We start from the raw sequence: 23,301 nt of genomic DNA, 5'->3' as shown, positions 1-23,301 counted from the left end.
TTTCTAGTGCTCATGGAACTTTCTCCAGAATAGATCATATGCTGGGACATAAAACAAGCCTCAATAAATTTAAAAAGATTGAAATTATTCAAAGCACATTCTCTGACCACAATGGAATACAATTAGAAGTCAATAACCATCAGAGACTTAGAAACTTCACAAATACCTGGAGGTTAAACAACACACTCCTAAACAATCAGTGGGTTAAAGAAGAAATAGCAAGAGAAATTGCTAAATATATAGAGACGAATGAAAATGAGAACACAACATACCAAAATCTATGGGATGCAGCTAAAGCAGTGCTAAGGGGGAAATTTATAGCACTAAACACATATATTAAAAAGGAAGAAAGAGCCAAAATCAAAGAACTAATGGATCAACTGAAGAAGCTAGAAAATGAACAGCAAACCAATCCTAAACCAAGTACAAGAAAAGAAATAACAAGGATTAAAGCAGAAATAAATGACATAGAGAACAAAAAAACAATAGAGAGGATAAATATCACCAAAAGTTGGTTCTTTGAGAAGATCAACAAGATTGACAAGCCCCTAGCTAGACTGACAAAATCAAAAAGAGAGAAGACCCATATAAACAAAATAATGAATGAAAAAGGTGACATAACTGCAGATCCTGAGGAAATTAAAAAAATTATAAGAGGATATTATGAACAACTGTATGGCAACAAACTGGACAATGTAGAAGAAATGGAAAATTTCCTGGAAACATATGAACAACCTAGACTGACCAGAGAAGAAATAGAAGACCTCAACCAACCCATCACAAGCAAAGAGATCCAATCAGTCATCAAAAATCTTCCCACAAATAAATGCCCAGGGCCAGATGGCTTCACAGGGGAATTCTACCAAACTTTCCAGAAAGAACTGACACCAATCTTACTCAAACTCTTTCAGAACATTGAAGAAAATGGAACACTACCTAACTCATTTTATGAAGCTAACATCAATCTAATACCAAAACCAGGCAAAGATGCTACAAAAAAGGAAAACTACCGGCCAATCTCCCTAATGAATATAGATGCAAAAATCCTCAACAAAATACTTGCAAATCGAATCCAAAGACACATTAAAAAAATCATACACCATGACCAAGTGGGGTACATTCCAGGCATGCAAGGATGGTTCAACATAAGAAAAACAATCAATGTATTACAACACATTAAAAACTCGAAAGGGAAAAATCAATTGATCATCTCAATAGATGCTGAAAAAGCATTTGACAAAATCCAACATCCCTTTTTGATAAAAACACTTCAAAAGGTAGGAATTGAAGGAAACTTCCTCAACATGATAAAGAGCATATATGAAAAACCCACAGCCAGCATAGTACTCAATGGTGAGAGACTGAAAGCCTTCCCTCTAAGATCAGGAACAAGACAAGGATGCCCACTGTCACCACTGTTATTCAACATTGTGCTGGAAGTGCTAGCCAGGGCAATCCGGCAAGACAAAGAAATAAAAGGCATCCAAATTGGAAAGAAGAAGTAAAACTGTCATTGTTTGCAGATGATATGATCTTATATCTAGAAAACCCTGAGAAATCGACGATACAGCTACTAGAGCTAATCAACAAATTTAGCAAAGTAGCGGGATACAAGGTTAATGCACATAAGTCAGTAATGTTTCTATATGCTAGAAATGAACAAACTGAAGAGACACTCAAGAAAAAGATACCATTTTCGATAGCAACTAAAAAAATCAAGTACCTAGGAATCAACTTAACCAAAGATGTAAAAGACCTATACAAAGAAAACTACATAACTCTACTAAAAGAAATAGAAGGGGACCTTAAAAGATGGAAAAATATTCCATGTTCATGGATAGGAAGGCTAAATGTCATTAAGATGTCAATTCTACCCAAACTCATCTACAGATTCAATGCAATCCCAATCAAAATTCCAACAACCTACTTTGCAGACTTGGAAAAGCTAGTTATCAAATTTATTTGGAAAGGGAAGATGCCTCGAATTGCTAAAGACACTCTAAAAAAGAAAAACGAAGTGGGAGGACTTACACTCCCTGACTTTGAAGCTTATTATAAAGCCACAGTTGCCAAAACAGCATGGTACTGGCACAAAGATAGACATATAGATCAATGGAATCGAATTGAGAATTCGGAGATAGACCCTCAGATCTATGGCCGACTGATCTTTGATAAGGCCCCCAAAGTCACTGAACTGAGTCATAATGGTCTTTTCAACAAATGGGGCTGGGAGAGTTGGATATCCATATCCAAAAGAATGTAAGAGGAACCCTACCTCACCCCCTACACAAAAATTAACTCAAAATGGACCAAAGATCTCAATATAAAAGAAAGTACCATAAAACTCCTAGAAGAGAATGTAGGAAAACATCTTCAAGACCTTGTATTAGGTGGCCACTTCCTAGACTTTACACCCAAAGCACAAGCAACAAAAGAGAAAATAGATAAATGGGAACTCCTCAAGCTTAGAAGTTTCTGCACCTCAAAGGAATTTCTCAAAAAGGTAAAGAGGCAGCCAACTCAATGGGAAAAAATTTTTGGAAACCATGTATCTGACAAAAGACTGATATCTTGCATATACAAAGAAATCCTACAACTCAATGACAATAGTACAGACAGCCCAATTATAAAATGGGCAAAAGATATGAAAAGACAGTTCTCTGAAGAGGAAATACAAATGGCCAAGAAACACATGAAAAAATGTTCAGCTTCACTAGCTATTAGAGAGATGCAAATTAAAACCACAATGAGATACCATCTAACACTGGTTAGAATGGCTGCCATTAAACAAACAGGAAACTACAAATGCTGGAGGGGATGTGGAGAAATTGGAACTCTTATTCATTGCTGGTGGGACTGTATAATGGTTCAGCCACTCTGGAAGTCAGTCTGGCAGTTCCTTAGAAAACTAGATACAGAGCTACCATTCGATCCAGCAATTGCACTTCTCGGTATATACCCGGAAGATCGGAAAGCAGTGACACGAACAGATATCTGCACTGCAATGTTCATAGCAGCATTATTCACAATTGCCAAGAGATGGAAACAACCCAAATGTCCTTCAACAGATGAGTGGATAAATAAAATGTGGTATATACACACGATGGAATACTATGCGGCAGTAAGAAGGAACGATGTCGTGAAACATATGACAACATGGATGAACCTTGAAGACATAATGCTGAGCGAAGTAAGCCAGGCACAAAAAGAGAAATATTATATGCTACCACTAATGTGAACTTTGAAAAATGTAAAACAAATGGTTTATAATGTAGAATATAGGGGAACTAGCAATAGAGAGCAATTAAGGAAGGGGGAACAATAATCCAAGAACAGATAAGCTATTTAACGTTCTGGGGATGCCCAGAAACGACTATGGTCTGTTAAATTCTGATGGATATAGTAGGAACAAGTTCACAGAAATGTTGCTATATTATGTAACTTTCTTGGGGTAAAGTAGGAACATGTTGGAAGTTAAGCAGTTATCTTAGGTTAGTTGTCTTTTTCTTACTCCCTTGTTATGGTCTCTTTGAAATGTTCTTTTATTGTATGTTTGTTTTCTTTTTAACTTTTTTTTTCATACAGTTGATTTAAAAAAGAAGGGAAAGTTAAAAAATAAAAAATATGTAGTGCCCCCTTGAGGAGCCTGTGGAGAATGCAGGGGTATTCACCTACCCCACCTCCATGGTTGCTAACATGACCACAGACATAGGGGACTGGTGGTTTGATGGGTTGAGCCCTCTCTCATAAATTTTACCCTTGGGAAGACGGTTGCTGCAAAGGAGAGGCTAGGCCTCCCTATATTTGTGCCTAAGAGTCTCCTCCTGAATGCCTCTTTGTTGCTCAGATGTGGCCCTCTCTCTCTGGCTAAGCCAACTTGAAAGGTGAAATCACTGCCCTCCCCGCTATGTGGGATCAGACACCCAGGGGAGTGAATCTCCCTGGCAACCTGGAATATGACTCCCAGGGAGGAATGTAGACCCGGCATCGTGGGACGGAGAACATCTTCTTGACCAAAAGGGGGATGTGAAAGGAAATGAAATAAGCTTCAGTAGCAGAGAGATTCCAAAACGAGCCGAGAGGTCACTCTGGTGGGCACTCTTACGCACACTTTAGACAACCCTTTTTAGGTTCTAAAGAATTGGGGTAGCTGGTGGTGGATACCTGAAACTATCAAACTACAACCCAGAACCCATGAATCTCGAAGACAGTTGTATAAAAATGTAGCTTATGAGGGGTGACAATGGGATTGGGAAAGCCATAAGGACCAAACTCCACTTTGTCTAGTTTATGGATGGATGAGTAGAAAAATAGGGGAAGGAAACAAACAGACAAAGGTACCCAGTGTTCTTCTTTACTTCAATTGCTCTTTTTCACTCTAATTATTATTCTTGTTATTTTTGTGTGTGTGCTAATGAAGGTGTCAGGGATTGATTTATGTGATGAATGTACAACTATGTAATGGTACTGTAAACAATCGAAAGTACAATTTGTTTTGTATGACTGCGTGGTATGTGAATATATCTCAATAAAATGATGATTAAAAAAAAATAAAATAGCTTTGGTGGGAAAAAAAAAAAAGGGAAAGTTAAAAAAAAAAAAAAAAGAAAGAAAAACAAGGAAATAAAAAAAGATGTAGTGCCCCCTTGAGGAGCCTGTGGAGAGTGCAGGGGTATTCGCCTAACCCACCTCCATGGTTGCTAACATGACCACAGACATAGGGGACTGGTGGTTTGACGGGTTGAGCCCTCTACCATAAGTTTTACCCTTGGGAAGACGGTTGCTGCAAAGGAGAGGCTAGGCCTCCCTATGGTTGTGCCTAAGAGCCTCCTCACGAATGCCTCTTTGTTGCTCAGATGTGGCCCTCTCTTTCTGGCTAAGCCAACTTGAAAGGTGAAATCACTGCCCTCCCCGCTACGTGGGATCAGACACCCAGGGGAGTGAATCTCCCTGGCAACGCAGAATATGACTCCCGGGGAGGAATGTAGACCCGGCATCGTGGGACGGAGAACATCTTCTTGACCAAAAGGGGGATGTGAAAGGAAATGAAATAAGCTTCAGTGGCAGAGAGATTCCAAAACAAGCCGAGAGGTCACTCTGGAGGGCACTCTTACGCACACTTTAGACAACCCTTTTTAGGTTCTAAAGAATTGGGGTAACTGGTGGTGGATACCTGAAACTATCAAACTACAACCCAGAACCCATGAATCTCGAAGACAGTTGTATAAAAATGTAGCTTATGAGGGGTGACAATGGGATTGGGAAAGCCATAAGGACCAAACTCCACTTTGTCTAGTTTATGGATGGATGAGTAGAAAAATAGGGGAAGGAAACAAACAGACAAAGGTACCCAGTGTTCTTCTTTACTTCAATTGCTCTTTTTCACTCTAATTATTATTCTTGTTATTTTTGTGTGTGTGCTAATGAAGGTGTCAGGGATTGATTTAGGTGATGAATGTACAACTATGTAAACAATCGAAAGTACAATTTGTTTTGTATGACTGCGTGGTATGTGAATATATCTCAATAAAATGATGATTAAAAAAAAATAAAATAGCTTTGGTGGGAAAAAAAAAAAAAGGGAAAGTTAAAAAAAAAAAAAAGAGAAAGAAAAACAAGGAAATAAAAAAAGATGTAGTGCCCCCTTGAGGAGCCTGTGGAGAGTGCAGGGGTATTCGCCTAACCCACCTCCATGGTTGCTAACATGACCACAGACATAGGGGACTGGTGGTTTGATGGGTTGAGCCCTCTACCATAAGTTTTACCCTTGGGAAGACAGTTGCTGCAAAGGAGAGGCTAGGCCTCCCTATGGTTGTGCCTAAGAGCCTCCTCACGAATGCCTCTTTGTTGCACAGATGTGGCCCTCTCTCTCTGGCTAAGCCAACTTGAAAGGTGAAATCACTGCCCTCCCCCCTACGTGGGATCAGACACCCAGGGGAGTGAATCTCCCTGGCAACGTAGAATATGACTCCCGGGGAGGAATGTAGACCCGGCATCGTGGGACGGAGAACATCTTCTTGACCAAAAGGGGGATGTGAAAGGAAATTAAATAAGCTTCAGTGGCAGAGAGATTCCAAAACGAGCCGAGAGGTCACTCTGGAGGGCACTCTTACGCACACTTTAGACAACCCTTTTTAGGTTCTAAAGAATTGGGGTAACTGGTGGTGGATACCTGAAACTATCAAACTACAACCCAGAACCCATGAATCTCGAAGACAGTTGTATAATAATGTAGCTTATGAGGGGTGACAATGGGATTGGGAAAGCCATAAGGACCACACTCCACTTTGTCTAGTTTATGGATGGATGAGTAGAAAAATAGGGGAAGGAAACAAACAGACAAAGGTACCCAGTTTTGTTTTTTACTTCAATTGCTCTTTTTCACTCTAATTATTATTCTTGTTATTTTTGTGTGTGTGCTAATCAAGGTGTCAGGGATTGATTTAGGTGATGAATGTACAACTATGTAATGGTACTGTAAACAATCGAAAGTACGATTTGTTTTGTATGACTGCGTAGTATGTGAATGTATCTCAATAAAATGATGATTAAAAAATAATAATAATAAAATAAAATAAAGCTGTCAGCAAACTCTGAGGTGATCATTAACTGAGAGCCTCACTGCAGGGTGATCTGGGTGGGCTATCTGTGGGAGACCCAAATGTCAGCATCTTCAGATTTTTCTAAAGAATTTTTTTATATGAAAAAGAAAAAATATTTAGACATGAATTAGAAACTTTCCTTAGAGAATATCATTTTGGTGCCAATAGTTCTTGCCAGAATAACTGAAAACATTCTCCAGAGTTCAAGAAGGGAACTGGCATTTATTGAGTCTCTACTCAGTTAAGTGGGCCAGGCACTCTGCATTCTATAGTGTATTAATTTATCTCTATAACAACTCTGTGGGGGTGACATTACATTAATATTCTCATTTTACAGATAAGGAAACTGACGCTCAGAGAGTAATGAAGCCAGAAAGTGGTGATGCTCTGATGCCTGAATCCAGTGCCCAAGCTCTACTCATTTTACCATAGCTGCCTTTGTTTTGGCAAGGCTCAGTTCAAACAGATCTTTTTTGCCTTCCTTCTGCGAAAAAGATCCATTAAAAAAATAATAATAATAAAAATTTAAAAAGTTCTTTTCATCTGTTAGTATATACCATGGCTCTCTGACCAAATTTCATGAGAATATACCTTTCAGAAGGCAATTAGTATAGTAACCAGGGCACTACATAGGCAAGTCCAAAGGCCTTTCTGTGACTTTGGACAAGTAACTTACTTCTCTAGACCTCAGGCTACTCATCTGTCAAAAGAGGATATTATACTAAATGAGAGTTTCTTGAGATAGAGAACAGATATTACCCATTGCACAGGCTTTCTATGACTGATGAGGGTAGAAATGTTCTATAAAGTGCGAAACACTACAGAAAGGTAAACCACTATTATTAGGATTTTGGAGAATAAAAACTCTGGCCAGCCAGATAATATGCCAGAAGCTGAACAACCAGAAGAAATTCCACAGAAATTAAAATTTGCTGGGGGTATCCAAGATGGCCAATTAAGGAGAGGCTAGGCTTACTTCTCTCCCAGAAAAAACAACTAGGGGTCAAGCAGAAACTGTCCGTAACAATCCATCTGGGGCTCTGAAAATCAGGGTAAGTACTCTACAACACCCAGGAAAGTGCAGGACAAAGATACAGAGAAGCTGTGGTGACAAATCCTGAGTAATCCCCTAAGCCCCAGCTCCCGGCACCCATCCCCCACTCTCGAGTCAGAAAGCATCTGGTTCTCCAGTCTCTGGTGGGCAGGATGCTCCAGACTGAAAGGGCAGTGATGGCCCATTCTCCCAAGAATAGGGCAGAACATGGTCTAGCACTGTGCCAGCTTAGAGCCAGCAAATTTAAACTGGTGGGACCACCTATGGTTTCAACCCACCCCACTCAACGGGGCTATGCCATTGTCTGGAGTCAGTAGAGAGATAATAATAGCTTGCTTTCTGAGGCCTAATGGGAATAGATTGCTGATGAGTGCCATCTGCTGGCAAGTGAGGAAAGCACACTTCCACAAAGATATCTAAAAGGCTTTTGGGCAAAGAGGGGCATATGATAGGTAGGCCAGGAAAGTACACTCTTGGGGAAGGGAATTAAAGGCTTTTAGGCATCTTTACCTGACCTTCTCCCTGGACCCTGTGGAGCTGGTGTGCACCCCCTTCAAGGGTTCCTGGCCCAGCCCCAGCTGGGTAATACTGACAATTCAAGTGTCAAAGAAGAGCATCAGCACAAATCCAATCAACAGCAAAAGCTCTGATGAGAGAGAATCTGACCTTCAGAATAAGCTCACCAAGATAATGCAATGCCTGGACATCAGCAAAAAATAATAAACAATATGAAGAGACAGGAAGATATGGCCCAAAGGAGCAAATCAAAGAGTCAGAAAAGATACAGAATCTGGAACAACTAACCAAAGATGTTCAAACAAATTTCTTAAACAAATTCAACAAGAAGGCTAAAGAGATAAATGATATTAAGAAGACACTGAGTGAGAATAAAGAAGAATTTGAAAGTATGCAAAGAAAATAACAGATCTTATAGGAACAAAAGTCACAACAGATGAAATTAAAAATACACTAGAAGCACACAACAGGACATTTCAACAGACAGAAGAAAGGATCACCAAGCTAGAAGACAGATCACCTGAATTCAAACAGACAGAAGAACATATAGAGAAAAGAATGGTAAAAAGTGAGCAGGGTCTCTGAGACCTGACTGACAACATGAAGTGCACAAACATTCATATCATGGGTGTCCCAGAAGGAGAAGACAAGGGAAAGGGGGCAGAAGGAATATTTGAAGAAATAATAGCAGAGAACTTCCCAACTCATGAAAGACATTGCTATCCAGTTCAAAGAAGTGCAACATACCCCAAACCGAATAAATCTGAACAAACCACTCCAAGCCACATACTAATCAGAATGTCAAATGCCAAAGATAAAGAGAATCCTGAAAACAACAAAAGAAAAGTGACTCATTGCATACAAGGGATGCCCAATAAGACTAAGCCCTGATTTCTCATAAGAAATCATGGAGGTGAGAAGGCATTGGTAGGATATATTCAAGATACTGAAAGAGAAAAATTGCCAACATAGAATTATCTATCCAGCAAAACTATCCTTTGAACATGAGGGGGAGTTTAAGATACAGATAAGCAGAAGCTGAGAGTTCATTAACAAGAGACCTGCCCGATAAGAAATACTAAAGGGAGTCCTCCAGGCTGAAAGGAAAAGACAGGAGAAAGAGGCCTGGAGGAGAGTGTAGAAATGAAGAGAGACAAAAATAGGATATGACATATAAAAAGCAAAGGATAAAATGGTTGAAGTAAATACTGCCTTTACAGTAATAACATTTAATGTTAATGGAGTAAACCCCCAATCAAAAAACACAGACTGGCAGAATGGATAAAAAAAATAATGAGCCATCCTTATGCTGTCTATAAGACACTCACCTCAGACCCAAGAATACAAAAAGGTTGAAAGTGAAAGCCTAGATAAAGATATTCCATGCAAACAGTACTCAACAAAAAAGCTGGGGTAGCTATACTAATATCAGACAAAACAGACTTTAAATGCAAAGCTGCTATAATAAACAAAGACGGACATTACATATATTAACAAAAGAGGCAATCCATCAATAAGAACTAGCGGTCATAAATATATGTGTACCTAACCAGGGTGGCCCAAAACACATGAGGGATATACAAGCAAAACTGAAAAGAGAAACAGACATTTCTACAATAATAGTTGGGAACTTTAATACACCACTCACATCAATAGATAAAACATCTAGACAGAGGATCAATAAGAAAACAGACTACTTGAATAATTTGATAAAGTGAACTAGACCTAACAGACATATACAGAACACTGTATCCCAAAACTCCCCAAACACATTCTTCTCCAGTGTTCATGAATCATTCTCCAGGATAGACTACATGTTGGGTCACCAAACAAGTCTTAATAAATTTTAAAAAGTTCAAAATTATACAAAGCACCTTCTCTGATCATAATGGAATGAAGCTGGAAATCAACAACAGGTGGAAGCCTGGAAAATACACAAATTTATGGAGGTTAAACAACACACTTTTAAATAATCAGTGGATCAAAGAAGAAATTGCAAGAGAAATCAGTACATATATCAAGAGGATGAAAATGAGAACAAACATATCAAAACCTCTGAGACGAAATGAAGGCAGTATTGAAAAGGAAAGTTATAACCCTAAGTACCTACATGAAAAAGGAAGACAGAGATAAAATCAAAGGCCTAACTACTCCAGTTACCTGAGGTAATTAGAGACCAAGAACAGCAAACTAATCCCAAAGCAAGAAGAAAGAAAAAAATAAAGATGAGAGCACAAATAAATGAAATTGAGAAGAAAAAAACTACAGAATCAATAAAACCAAAAGTTGGTTCTTTGAGATCAACAAAATGACAACCCCTTAGCTAGACCGACAACAAAAATGAGAAAATGCAAATAAATAAAATCATATATGAGATAGAGGACATTACTACTGACCCCTCAGAAATCAAAGAAAAAAACAGATCATAAGAGGGTACTATGAAAAAATGTACACCAACAAACTAGACAACTTAGATGAAATGAACAATTTTCCAGAAACACACAAACAACCCATGCCAACTCAGAAGAAATAAAAGGTCTCAACAAACCAATCACAAGCAAAGGGATTGAAACAGTCATCAAAATCCTCCCAAAAAAGAAAAGCCCAGGACCAGATCACTTCACATTTTACCAAGCATTCCAAGAAGAATTAATACCAATTCTGGTCAAATTCTTCTAAAAAATTGAAGAGGAACATTACCTAACTCATTCTATGAAGCTCATATCACCCTAATTCCAAAGCCACATAAAGATAACACAAGAAAACTACAAACCAGAATCTCAGATGAATATAGATGCAAAAATCCTCAACAAAATACTTGCAAATAGAATTCAAAAGCACATTAAAAGAATAAACACCATGATCAGTTTTATCCCAGCTATGAAAGGTGTTTCAACAACAAAAAAAAAATCAATTAATATAATACAACAACTTAACAAAAGGCGAAAAACCACATGATCATCTTGATTGATACAGAAAAGGTATTTGAAAAAATCCAGCATCCTTTCTCGACAAAAAAAAAAAAAAAATTCAAAAGATAGGAATAGAAAGAAACTTCCTCAACATGATAAAGGGCATATATTAAAAACCCACAGCTAACGTTGTACTCAATGGTGAGAGGCTGAAAGCTTTCCCTCTAAGATTGGGAACAAGACAAGGATGTCCACTGTCACTACTGTTACTCAATATTGTGCTAAGGAAGTTCTAGCTAGAGCAATTAGGCAAGAAAAAGAAATAAAAAGAATCCAAATCAGAAAAGAAGACGTTAAACTTTCACTATTTGCACAAAACATGATCCTTTATTTAGAAAGCCCCAGAAAAACTACGACAAAGCTACTAGGGCTAATAAACCAGTTCAGCAAAGTGGTAGGATACCAAGATCAACACACAAAAATCAGAAATGTTTCTATACACTAATAATGAGCTATCTGAGGAGGTAATCAAGAAAAAAATTCCATTCTCAATAGCAACGAAAGAATCAAATATCTAGGAATAAACTTAACCAAGTTTAGAGTAAGGTATGTCATTAGAAGGAAAACCAAAAGATGAAACACGAGACTGTATAACACAGTGAACCCTCTTCAGGGTGAAAATGTTCTAGAAATGATGGTGGTGGTGAATACACAACTCTGTGAATAGACTAGAAGACAGTGATTGCACACTTCAGATGGATTGTATAGTATGTGAATTTATCTCAATGAAACTGCCTTAATAAAAAGAAAAATTTGCTCCAATTTACCAGCCTTCAATTTAGCTTAATATGTTCATTAATAAATATAATACTGAGATAAGCCACTGTCCTGCTGGCTTCTGAATATCCTATTGCATCAACCTAATAAAGTGCCCCCAGAATAGGAAACAAGCACTCTCTCTTTTACTTACTGTAATTTGGGGTACTTTAAATATTTAACCATTTAATAAGTTTGTCCTTTGGTTGCTTATATATGTCTCCATAATACAATTAGTATGAAAGGAAAAAATTAAAAGTAAAAAACTACAAAATATTCTATGAAATCTCACTAACATATGGTAGGTAATTGATTCTGTTACTGTGGGAATTAAAGAGAAGTTGATCACCACTTTCATAAAACATTGGGCCAGTTTAGGAAACAAGCAAATATGGAGAAATGATTTATCTATCTGTTCACCAATGTACCCTAGCACATAGAACAGTGCCTGACACATAACAGTTGTTCAATAAATACATGTCAAATAAGGGAGGGAGAGAAGAACTGATTAAACACAATTTCATCCATCAACCGATGAATGGATAAACAAAATGTGGTATACATATACAATGGAATATTATTCAGCAGGAAGAAGGAATGAAGTCCTGAAGCATGTGACAACACTGATGAACCTTGAGGATATTATGTTGAGTGAAATAAATCAGACACAAAAGGACAAATATTGTATGATCTCACTAATATGAATCAATTAAACTATGTAAACTCATGGACATAGAATCTAGAATAGAGATTACCAGGAGAATACAGATTACCAGGAGATAGTATGAGGCTAGAGAATGGGGAGCAGTTGCTTAAGATGTGCAGACTTTTTAGCTAGTTTGAATTTCAATGAGTAAAAATGGACAGAGGTGATAGTAGCACAATTATTGTGAGTATAATTAACAGCACTGAATTGTGTGTTGATGTGATTGATAGGAGACGTTTGAGTCATATATGTCACCAGAAAGAAAGCCAGAGGTTAAAACATGGGACTGAATAACTCAGTAAAACTTGTCATGGACAATGACTATGATCAGCAGTACAGGAATAAAAAATTTCCCCCATGAACTAGAACAAATGTACAAAAGTATTACAAGGGGTTAATAATAGAGTAGTATATGGAAAAAACTCATCTGCTGCAAACTATGGATATAGTTAACAGTAATATTTTAATATTCTTTCATCAACAGTAACAAATGTACTGCACCAATGCTAGGGATCAGTGATGGGGGGGGGGGTATGGGATATTTTAGGTGGTTTTTTTTTTGTTTATTTGTTTGGTTTTTTTGCTTCCTGGAGTAAGGAAAATGTTTGAAAATTGATTGTGGTGATGAATGCACAACTATGCAATGATGCTGTGAGCTACTGCTTTTATACTCTGGATGGACTGTACGGTATGTAAATAAATCAATAAAATTGCATTAAAGGGGAAATCTACAATTTCAGTCACTTCTTTTAGTATTCTATTGGTTAGCTACAGAAAGTTTTCTAAACCACAGAAAGCAGAATTACTTCTGATGCACTGCTATAGTCCTTATCCTGGGGGCTTTGCACACAGAATACACTCAAATAAATGATGGATAAATGGAATATCTACCTTCTCCATTTTTGCCTATTTTGCCTATTTAAATCCTCACAACCCTTCAAGGCAAAGCCCAAATTCCAATTCTGAAAAAAATTCCCTTTTACTCCACCCTAAATGAATAGTCCTTTTAAATTCACTATCTAGTTGCCAAGAATCTAGGAGTCATGCTTGATGACTCTCGTTCTCTAACACCTCCTATTCAAATCTATTAGCAAATCTTATCAGCTGTATCTTCTAAATAAATCCCAAATCTGACCATTTCTTCTCATCACTTCCATTTTCTTCACCCTTACTGGGAAATTTTCCAGTGTCACTGAGAGTTGCATGCATACATCGGGGACTCTAGTGGCCCAGGAAATCTGTGCAGAGATATTCTGCATCTGCCGCTGTATAATTCTAATTCAGTATTCTTGCCAAATTTAAACTAGAGCAGGAACTTCATCTAACCTTTTATTGATAGGTGAGTGTGTTCTCTTCCCACCCATTCATAACCCACCTAAAATGCTATACTCTGCCCCACCCCCCAAAGTTTATTCTCCACCCAGTAGCTAGAGTGACAGTTACAATGTATGATATAAATCAGATCGTGTCACTCCCCACCTCAAAGCCCACCAATAGTTTTCCATTTTGATTAATTTCATGTGTCAACTTGGCTAGTTTATAGTGTCCAGTTGCTTGCTCAAGCAAACACTGGCCTGACTGTTACTATGAGGCATTTCGCAGATGGATTTGCATCTATAGTCAGGCAATTTCATCTAGGGCTAATTGCATCTACAATCAACAGTGAAGGGGGTCTCCTCATTTGATCAGATGGAAGTCTTAAAGCTGGAACTGAGGATTTCAGAAGTCATAAGGAAGAATTCCTGCTGCTACTTCAGGCGGCCAGCTTCTCCTGGGAGTTTCCAGCTTACAGCCTACCACACAGAATTTGGACTTCCCCAATCCTCATGGTTGCATGAGCCAATTCCTATAATAAATCTCTTACCATTTACACACACACACACATCCTGTTGGTTCTGTTTCTCTGGAAAACCCTGACTTATACACTATTTAAAATATATTCTAAAATCCTTATTAGGCCCTAATGGTCTGATTGGAAACTGCTTACTTCTTCCACCTTATCTCTCACCACTTCTTGATCAATTCTACTCCAACCACACTGATCAAGCTCCGTTCCACCTCATGCCCTTTACAGATAGTGCTCCCTCTGCCTGGAATGTTCTAAGATCTTCATATGGCTTACTTTTTCTCATGATTCAGATCTCTTTTCAAATGTCATCTCCTCGGACAGACCTTCTCTAACCATCTTATCAACAGCACCACCACTGCCATCTCCATTTCTGTCTCCTAGCCCTCCCTTATTTTTCCTATGTATCTATTTTTCTTATTACTTTTTGCCCTCTCCTCGACCACCACCATCACCAGACTTTAAGCTCCTTGATGGCAGGGCAGAGATTTGGGGGTGTTCACTCTTTTTCCAATACCTATGACAGTTTTTGGCCCATAGTACACACTCAATATTTGTTGCCATTATCATCTGTAAAAATCATTTTCCAGCAAACCAAGGACATCTTTGAGATGTATCTTTCCCTGTTTTCTAAGGTCCACTTAAATATTTTTTTTTTCTTATTTACTTTTACCCCCTTCCCTTGAGGGACAGAGACCATATCTTACACTTCTTTATATGCTCCATAACCCCTAGTACAAAAATTCGTATGTGATAAATTCCCAAAAACTATCAAATTATTTTACTTTGTAGACTTGTAATTATCTTTATAATAATTTCCAAATTTTTGGTAAAAACTGGCTATGGTATTTCTTAAGGGATAAATCACAGTAGAAGAGACACACTTACTTCTGGCTTCTGTTTTATCCAATTCACTCTGACATAAATCATCTTTGGCATCAGTGCTTCCCTCAACACCATGTCTTACAAAAAACTTCATATCATTTTCGTCAATTTCATTCTCATCATCAGTATCATATTTCTGCAGCCCCTCTAACAGCTTTACTGCTGCCAAATGGGCAAACCTGTATAAAAGAATCAATAATTAACAAGAACCACAATTTTCTTCAAATTGAAACTGCAATATGCACTTAACTTAGGGAATTATCCTCTATGCTATGCCATCAAACCTTCCACTAGTCAAGGAGCAACATTATTTCTGAAGGTCAGTGACATATGAACTATATCTAGCTCTGTGGGAAGCTCAAAGAATCACTGGATACTAAGGACAACTATTCATATTAAAGACTGAGTCTATCATTTTCTTTTGGCAAAGTGAAACTGTGAGAGGAGACCCAATATCAAGGAATATTTAATATAGGTTTGCCTCCAAACAGAGCTTCATAGAAAATCAAGAATAACCCTACCAGGTTACCTATTATTCTATACATTTTGTTGAACAAATTTCAACTGTAGAACTAGTTCTGGTTCCAATTTTAGGATAGTCCCTTTAATTTTCATCCTTCTTCATCCCAAAGCACTCAGCATGGTTTGAAACTTAATGGAAAAGTTTGGCCTTTCTGTCCTCATTTTCTATTCTCTTTGCTCTTTCCCATATCTCTCTGAAGCTTCTGGTAACATACTCTTGGTCTTGAAGTTGTGGTTGTTGTGATTGTATGTAATTTACCTATTTTTCTAAAATCTTGATGAGATGTTTAATACTTTCTCTTAGGACATGAAAATTTACTCAATAAACACAATAGCCTTAAATCCTGTTTCTTTCACATATTTGCATAACCTCAGGCACATACATACATACATACATCCTTATCTTTCACCAAATGCAAACAGCTAAAGACATGATAATAAACACATGTAGGAAGTTATAAGGTTAACAGAATTCACTATCTCTACTACTAGGTTGTAATACAGCAGCTATCATTTACTGAGTATCTAAATTATGACATATTCAAAGTTATCTCTACAATAGCACTACACTCACACCTAGCATTTTGGTGCATGAATGAGAAAGAAATGCAGACCAGAAATTATGGGTAACTCCAGATACACCTACGGTACTAAACTGCCCATGTGATACTGATGTTAACATAGACATTTAGATCAATGGACAGAATAGAGAGCCCAAAAATAATTCCACACATATAAGGACAACTGATTTTTCACAAAGGCAATGCAGTGGAGAAAGGACAGCTTTTTCAACAAATGGTGCTACTGAATATCCATATGTCAAAAGAAGAAGGAGGAGGAAGAGGATGAGTAGAAGAAGAAAAAGTAGTTGGATGCATACCTCACACCACATACACAAATTAACCCAAAATGGATTACAGGCCTAAAGGTAAAGCCTTAAACTATTCAATTTCTAAAATAAAACACAGGAGAAAATCTTTGTGACCTTGTATCAGTCAAAGATTTCTTAGACGTATTACCAAAGGCACAACCCATGAGAGAACAAATTGATAAACTGGACTTCACAAATTTTTAACAAGTAAAAATGCTTGCTCTTCAAAAGACACTGTTAAGAGAATGAAAAAACAAGCCAAAGACCAGGAGAAAATCATTGCAAAGCACATATATGCAAAAGAACTAGGTCCAGACTACTTAAAGAGCTCTTAAAATTCAGCAATAAGAAAACAAATAACCTAATTTTTTAAAATGAGCAAAAGATCTGAGCAGTCACTTCATCAAAAAAAAATCTACAGATGTCGTCAGTATATGAAAAGATATTCAATGTCACTTGTCACTAGGAAAATGCAAATTAAAGTCTTAGTGAGATAACACTTCCCACCATATTAAAACGATCAAAATTTTAAAAAAACAAAAACTGCCAATATCAAATGCTGGCAAAGATGCAGAGCAACAGGAACTCTCATTCATTGCTGGTGGGAATGGAAAAAGGTGCAGCTACTTTGGAAAGTGGTTTGGCAGTTTCTTATAAAGGTAAATATATACTTAGCATATGACCCAGCAATCCCACTCCCAGGTATTCACCCAAGTGAAATGAAAAACATTCACACAATAACCTGTTCATAAATAGCCAAAAAATGAAAACCATCAAGACATCCTTCAACAGGTGAGTATATAATCAACCTGTGGTACATTCATACAACAGAATACTATTCAGCAATAAAAAAGAATTAACTATTGATACACAAAATATGCATGAATCTCAAAGTAATCATGCTGAATGAAAGAAGCCAGATACAAAAAAAGATATTCTATGATCCCATTTATACAAAATTCTAGAAAATGGAAACTAATCTACAGTGACAGAAAATAGTTCAGTGGCTTTTTGGGGTGAGGGATGGAGTGGGAGGGAGAGAGATTATAAAGAGCATAAGGAGACTTTGCGGATGAGCAATATATTCACTATGTTGATTGTAGTGATGGTTTCATGGGTATAAACATGTCAAAATTCATCAATTTGTCCTGTACCAATACATAGTTTACTGACTGTCAATTATACTTCAATAAAAGCTCCTTAAGGAACTAAAAATAAAGTAATCAAATTGATAATAATTCCAGGTGCCTGGTACAGTAAAACCACATGCCAAGGCTTTAAAGAAATCTCACAAATAAAATTTTAAGGAACATGAACTTAAAAACAAAAATACAAGGCAATTTAATTAATGATCCAGACCCTGCAACCTATCAAGCCTCATCTGCCACTTGCAGGCCACACACCTACTTCAGACTTAGGCAGTTCTCAACCACATGCAGTTCCTCAAATACACAAGATGTTATCTTACAATTCCACCTCCTTCAAGTATCAACATAAAGGTTGCCTCCTCAAAAATTAAGGTCTTAGGGTACCAGCAGCTCGGGCAGCGGAAGGAATGGCAGAGGCCAGCAGCCCAGCTTCATGAAGGCTCTCGGCATGCCACGACCTGCAGCACCCGGTCAGCGCCCACTCCATCGCTAAGATGCCCAAGAGGAAGGTCAGCTCAGCAGAAGATGTGGGGAAGGAGGAGCCCAAGAGGAGGTCGGTGAGGCCGTCAGCTAAGCCTGGTCCTGTGAAAGTGGAAACAAAGCCAAAAAAGGCAGCAGGAAAGAGTAAGTCTTCAGACAAAAAAGTGCAACCAAAAGGGAAAAGAGGAGCAAAGGGGAAAAAAGCTGGAATGGCTAACCAAGAAACTAAAGATCCACCTGCAGAAAATGGAGAAACTAAAAATGAAGAGAGTCTAGCTTCTGATGAAACAGGAGAGAAAGAAGCCAAGTTCTGATTAACCTCATATACCAAGTCTTATCAGTGGCCCCTATTTCTCCCTTCCTGTACAATACAGAGGAATTATTTTTATCAACTATTTTGTCAATGCAAGTTTTTTAGTAGCTCTAGAAGAAACATTTTTAAGGAGACTGAAATCCCACCTCATCCCGTTTTTTAAGTGTAAATGCTTTTTTTTAAGAGGAGGAATCATTTGCTGGTTGTTTATTTTTTGGTACAACCAGAAAATAGTGGGATATTGAATTATGGAAGGCTTGGACTGTCTTGGTTGTCAACTTTAACATTCCATAGGGTGGGGGGTGGCAGTTTTTATATCCTAAAATACAATGCATACTAAATGATGATTTGGAGTCACAGTCTTGCATTTAGTATGTCTTGAACATTTTAAACTACTTCTACTCCCACGTTTTTTAGTAGAATTGTTTCTTAAAACTGCTCCCTGACCTTGGCTCTCCCTGTCAGAACTGTGTATACTTTGTAACATCCTTGGTTGTGGTTGTCCAGTTTTCCTAATAACTTTGTTACATGCTGTGAAACACTGAAAATGTCAGTATGTAGTGTGTATGACATTAAATTGTGAATTAGTGGGACTTAACGATGCAACAGCTTGTCAACATTTGAAGATACTGGTACTTGATATCCTCTTAGGGAAAACATGCCTCCAAATTTTAAGCTGGAAAGTCACTGGAATAACTTTAGAAAAGAATTACAACTATATGGCTTTTTTTTTTTAAATTGAGATTGTTCACACACCATACAATCATCCAAAGATCCAAAGTATACAATCAATTGCCCCTGGTACCATCATACAGCTGTGCATCCATTACCACAATTTTTTTTTTCAATTCTTAGAACATTTTCATTACTCCAGAAAAGAAATAAAAACAAAAAAAGGAAACTCAAATCCTTCCATACCCCTAACCACCACCACCCCCTCCATTGCTGACTCATAGTACTGGTATAGTACATTTGTTACTGTAAATGAAAGAATGTTAAAATACTACTAACTGTAGTATATAGTTTGAAATAGGTATATGTTTTTCCCTATAAGCCCCTCTATTATTAACTTCTAGTTATAGTGTCATACATTTGTTCTGGTTCATGAAAGAGATTTCTAATATTTGTACAGTTGATCACGGACACTGCCCACCACAAGGTTCACTGTTTTATACATTCCCATCTTTTAACCTCCAACTTTCCTTCTGGTGACATACATGACTCTGAGCTTCCCCCTTCCACCACCTTCACACACCTTTCAGCACTGTTAGTTATTCTCACAATGTGCTACCGTCATCTCTATCCATTCCCAAACATTTAAATTCAACCTAGTTGAACATTCTGCTCATAATAAGCAACTGCTCCCCATTCTTTAGCCACCTTCTATATCCTGGTAACTTATATTTCGTGTCTATGGGTTTACATATTATAATTAGTTCATATCAGTGAGACCCTGCAATATTTGTCCTTATGTGTCTGTCTTATTTCACTCAATATAGTGGCCTCAAGGTTTCTTCATCAACCCCTTTTTTTAAGACAGTTTTGTTCACACACCATACATTCCATCCCAAGTGAACAACTGATGGTTCCCTGCATAGTCATGTATTTATGTATTCAACACCATCACCACTATCTATATAAGAACATCTCCATTTCTTCCACAAAGCAGGAGGAAGAGTCAAAGAAGGTAGAGAGACAAAAGGAAAAGAAAAAGAAAAAGAAAAAGGAAAAGGAAAAAAATGACAGCTAATAAGGAACAAAAGGAAAGATAACATTAAACTAGAGTCAGACAACATCACCAATGCCAAGAGTCCCATACCCCAACCTTATGTCGCCCTCTTATATGCATTTAGTTTTTTTATTTTGAAATAAATTCAAAATTATAGGAACAGTTGCAAAAACAATACTAACCCCATACAAAGAATTCCATCATACCCTGACCCCCCTCCCACAATACCTCAATCCACCAACTTTAACATGCTGTCACATCGCTATTTCTTTCCCTCCCTCCCTCTCTCCCTATCATCTATCATCTATTGCTCTGTCTTCTGAACATGAGAGCTAGCTGCACACATCCTTGAACATACACTATAATTCACATATATACTTCCCATGAACAAGAACATTCTTTTATGCAATCCCATTAAGTGCAGCTAAGAAGTACAAGAGATTCAACAATGATACAAAGCTTACATTTTATATTTCCTTTTCCTTATGTCTCAACTGTGTCCCTTTGAGCCACCTGTCCTCTATCCTCCAATCTCATCCAAGTTCATCCTTGGCATTCAATTGTCATCTAGTTAGACTGTCTTTTTTTTTTTTTCCAATTGTGGAGACATATATACAGCCTAAATCTTCCCATTCCACCCCCTCCCTAGCCTTCCATTAGTGGGATTAATCACTTCAGACTGTTGTAATGCTCTTTCCCACCATCCATTACTAGAAATTTCCCTTCACCTCAAACAGCAACCCTACACTCATTTCTTAACTCCCCATTGCCCCTTCCCCCATTTCTCTTAACCCAAACTCTACTTTTCATCTCTGTGGTTATATTCTCTGATGATTTCTTTGTGTTTACTGTGGGGCTTAAAATTAACCTCTTAAATCCATATCAATCTTGTTTTTCTTTGATACCACCTTCACTTCAATAGGACACATAAACTATGTTCCTATACTCCTCCATTCCCCCACCTTTATATAGTTGTCTAAAATTACATATTTTACATTGAGTTCAAAACCACTGATTTGTCATTAGAGTTTGTGTATTTTATATCACGTAGGAAGTAAACAGTGAAGTTACAGTTCAAAAATTATTGACTTCTATTTGTATTCCATTGTGGTTGGAGAATGCGCTTTGAGTATATTCTATTTTTGTTTGTTTGTTTTTAATTTCTTGAGGCTTGTTTTACGTCCCAGCTTATGGTCCCTTCTGGAGAAAGATCCGTGATCACTAGAGAAAAATGAGTGTCCTGGTGATTTGGGATGTAAGGTTCTATATATGTCTGTTAAAATTCTCTATATCTCTTTCTCCTTTCTTTTTTTTTTTTATATTGGTTTTATTGAGATATATTTACATACCATGAAGTCATACAAAACAAATCATACATTCAATTGTTCACAGTACCATTACATAGTTGTACATTCATCACCAAAATCAATTCCTGACACCTACCTTACCACACACACAAAAATAACAAGAATAATAATTAAAGTGAAAAAGAGCAATTAAAGTAAAAAAGAACACTGGGTGCCTTTGTCTGTTTGTTTGTTTGTTCCCTTCCTCTATTTTTCTACTCATCCGTCCATAAACTAGACAAAGGGGAGTGTGGTCTTTATGGCTTTCCCAATCCCATTGTCACCCCTCATAAGCTACATTTTTATACAATTGTCTTCAAGATTCATGGGTTCTGGGTTGTAGTTTGATAGTTTCAGGTATCTACCATTTGTTTACTTTAAAATAAAATTTCTCCAGCGAAAAGGGGGTTCCCTGAATTAACTGAGATTATTTGGGTGGAGTGTTAGTCTGGGTCTTCTCAGAAGCATACATCAAGACAGAACGTTTGAGATTTTCTTAAGGGAAATGCCAATGAGAGAAAATGGAGAGGGAGCTGGAAAAGACTGTGCTTATTGACTGGTGGAAAACATGGTTCTGAGGTTTTGTTGTGACCAGAGCACAGCAGCTGAGATCCTTGGTCAGTTACACTTCTCTAATTGAAGATCTGCAGGGTGCATTCTCACAGCCACCACAGGTAGTATTTGTGTTTCTGTAATAGTCCTAAAGATTCTAGAGATTATGACTCTCATTTTCAGTTCCTGTGGTTTGATTGTGAATTAGAACAGTGGTTCTTAAATGTTTGGAAATGAACAGGGGTGTTGGTAGCAAGATGTGAGAATAACTAACAGCACTGAATGGTGAGTGAATGAGTGGAAAGGGGATCAGAGTCATATATGTCACCACAAGGAAAGTTGGAGGTCAAAAGACGGGAATGTATAAAACTGAATCCTATGGTGGGCAACGTGCATGATCAACTGTACAAATACTAGAAATCGCTTCCATGAACCAGAACAAATGTATGCAATACAATTAGAAGTTAATAATAGAGGGGCATATAGGGAAGAAATATATACCTATTGCAAACTATATACTACAGTTAGTAGTATTTCAACATTTTTTCATAAACAGTAACAAATGTACTATACCAACACTATGAGTCAACAATTGAGGGGGGTTGGAAAGGGATAGGGGAGGATTAGAGTTTCCTTTTCTTTTTTTCTTTTTTCATCTTTCACTTTATTTCTTGTCTGGAGTAATGAAAAGTTTCTAAAAATTGAACAAAAATTAACTGTGGTGATGGATGCACAATTGTATGAGGGTACCCAGGGGCAAGTCATTGTACACTTTGGATCTTTGGATAATTGTATGGTATCTGAACAATCTCAATAAAAATGAAAAAAAAAAAAAAAGAGAGAATTAGACTATCTGGGTTCTTTCTGAAGAACTGTGCTATCGCAGCTTTTCAGAGAGGTAGAATAGGGATAAGCTTTGACCATTGGTCATTTTCCCCAAAATTATTTGTATCTTTTTCCAATTTCATTGCTAACTCTCAAACTATAGCCATCTGGCATATCA

The 23,301-nt window shown here is 37.5% G+C and overlaps 2 protein-coding genes across 2 annotated transcripts in view; one reads left to right on the top strand and one right to left on the bottom strand.

Annotated features, from left to right (window-relative positions):
- Positions 1-23,301, bottom strand: part of ANKRD42 (ankyrin repeat domain 42) — a 129,282-nt gene that overhangs the window by 30,312 nt on the left and 75,669 nt on the right. The window contains 1 exon segment of the mRNA XM_037839766.1: positions 15,341-15,516. Coding sequence (XP_037695694.1) covers positions 15,341-15,516 — 176 coding nt within the window.
- On the top strand, positions 18,373-18,672 carry LOC119535863 (non-histone chromosomal protein HMG-14-like). The gene has a single exon (XM_037838270.1). The coding sequence runs from the start codon at positions 18,373-18,375 to the stop codon at positions 18,670-18,672; it is 300 nt and encodes a 99-aa protein (XP_037694198.1).

Source organism: Choloepus didactylus, chromosome 6 (assembly GCF_015220235.1).
Source record: "Choloepus didactylus isolate mChoDid1 chromosome 6, mChoDid1.pri, whole genome shotgun sequence".
NCBI lineage: Eukaryota > Metazoa > Chordata > Mammalia > Pilosa > Megalonychidae > Choloepus > Choloepus didactylus.
This window is presented reverse-complemented; position numbering and strand designations above follow the sequence as displayed.

Bases quoted from the DNA above. Each gene is read 5' to 3' on its own strand.
- LOC119535863 (XM_037838270.1), top strand. From the start codon at position 18,373: ATGCCCAAGAGGAAGGTCAGCTCAGCAGAAGATGTGGGGAAGGAGGAG.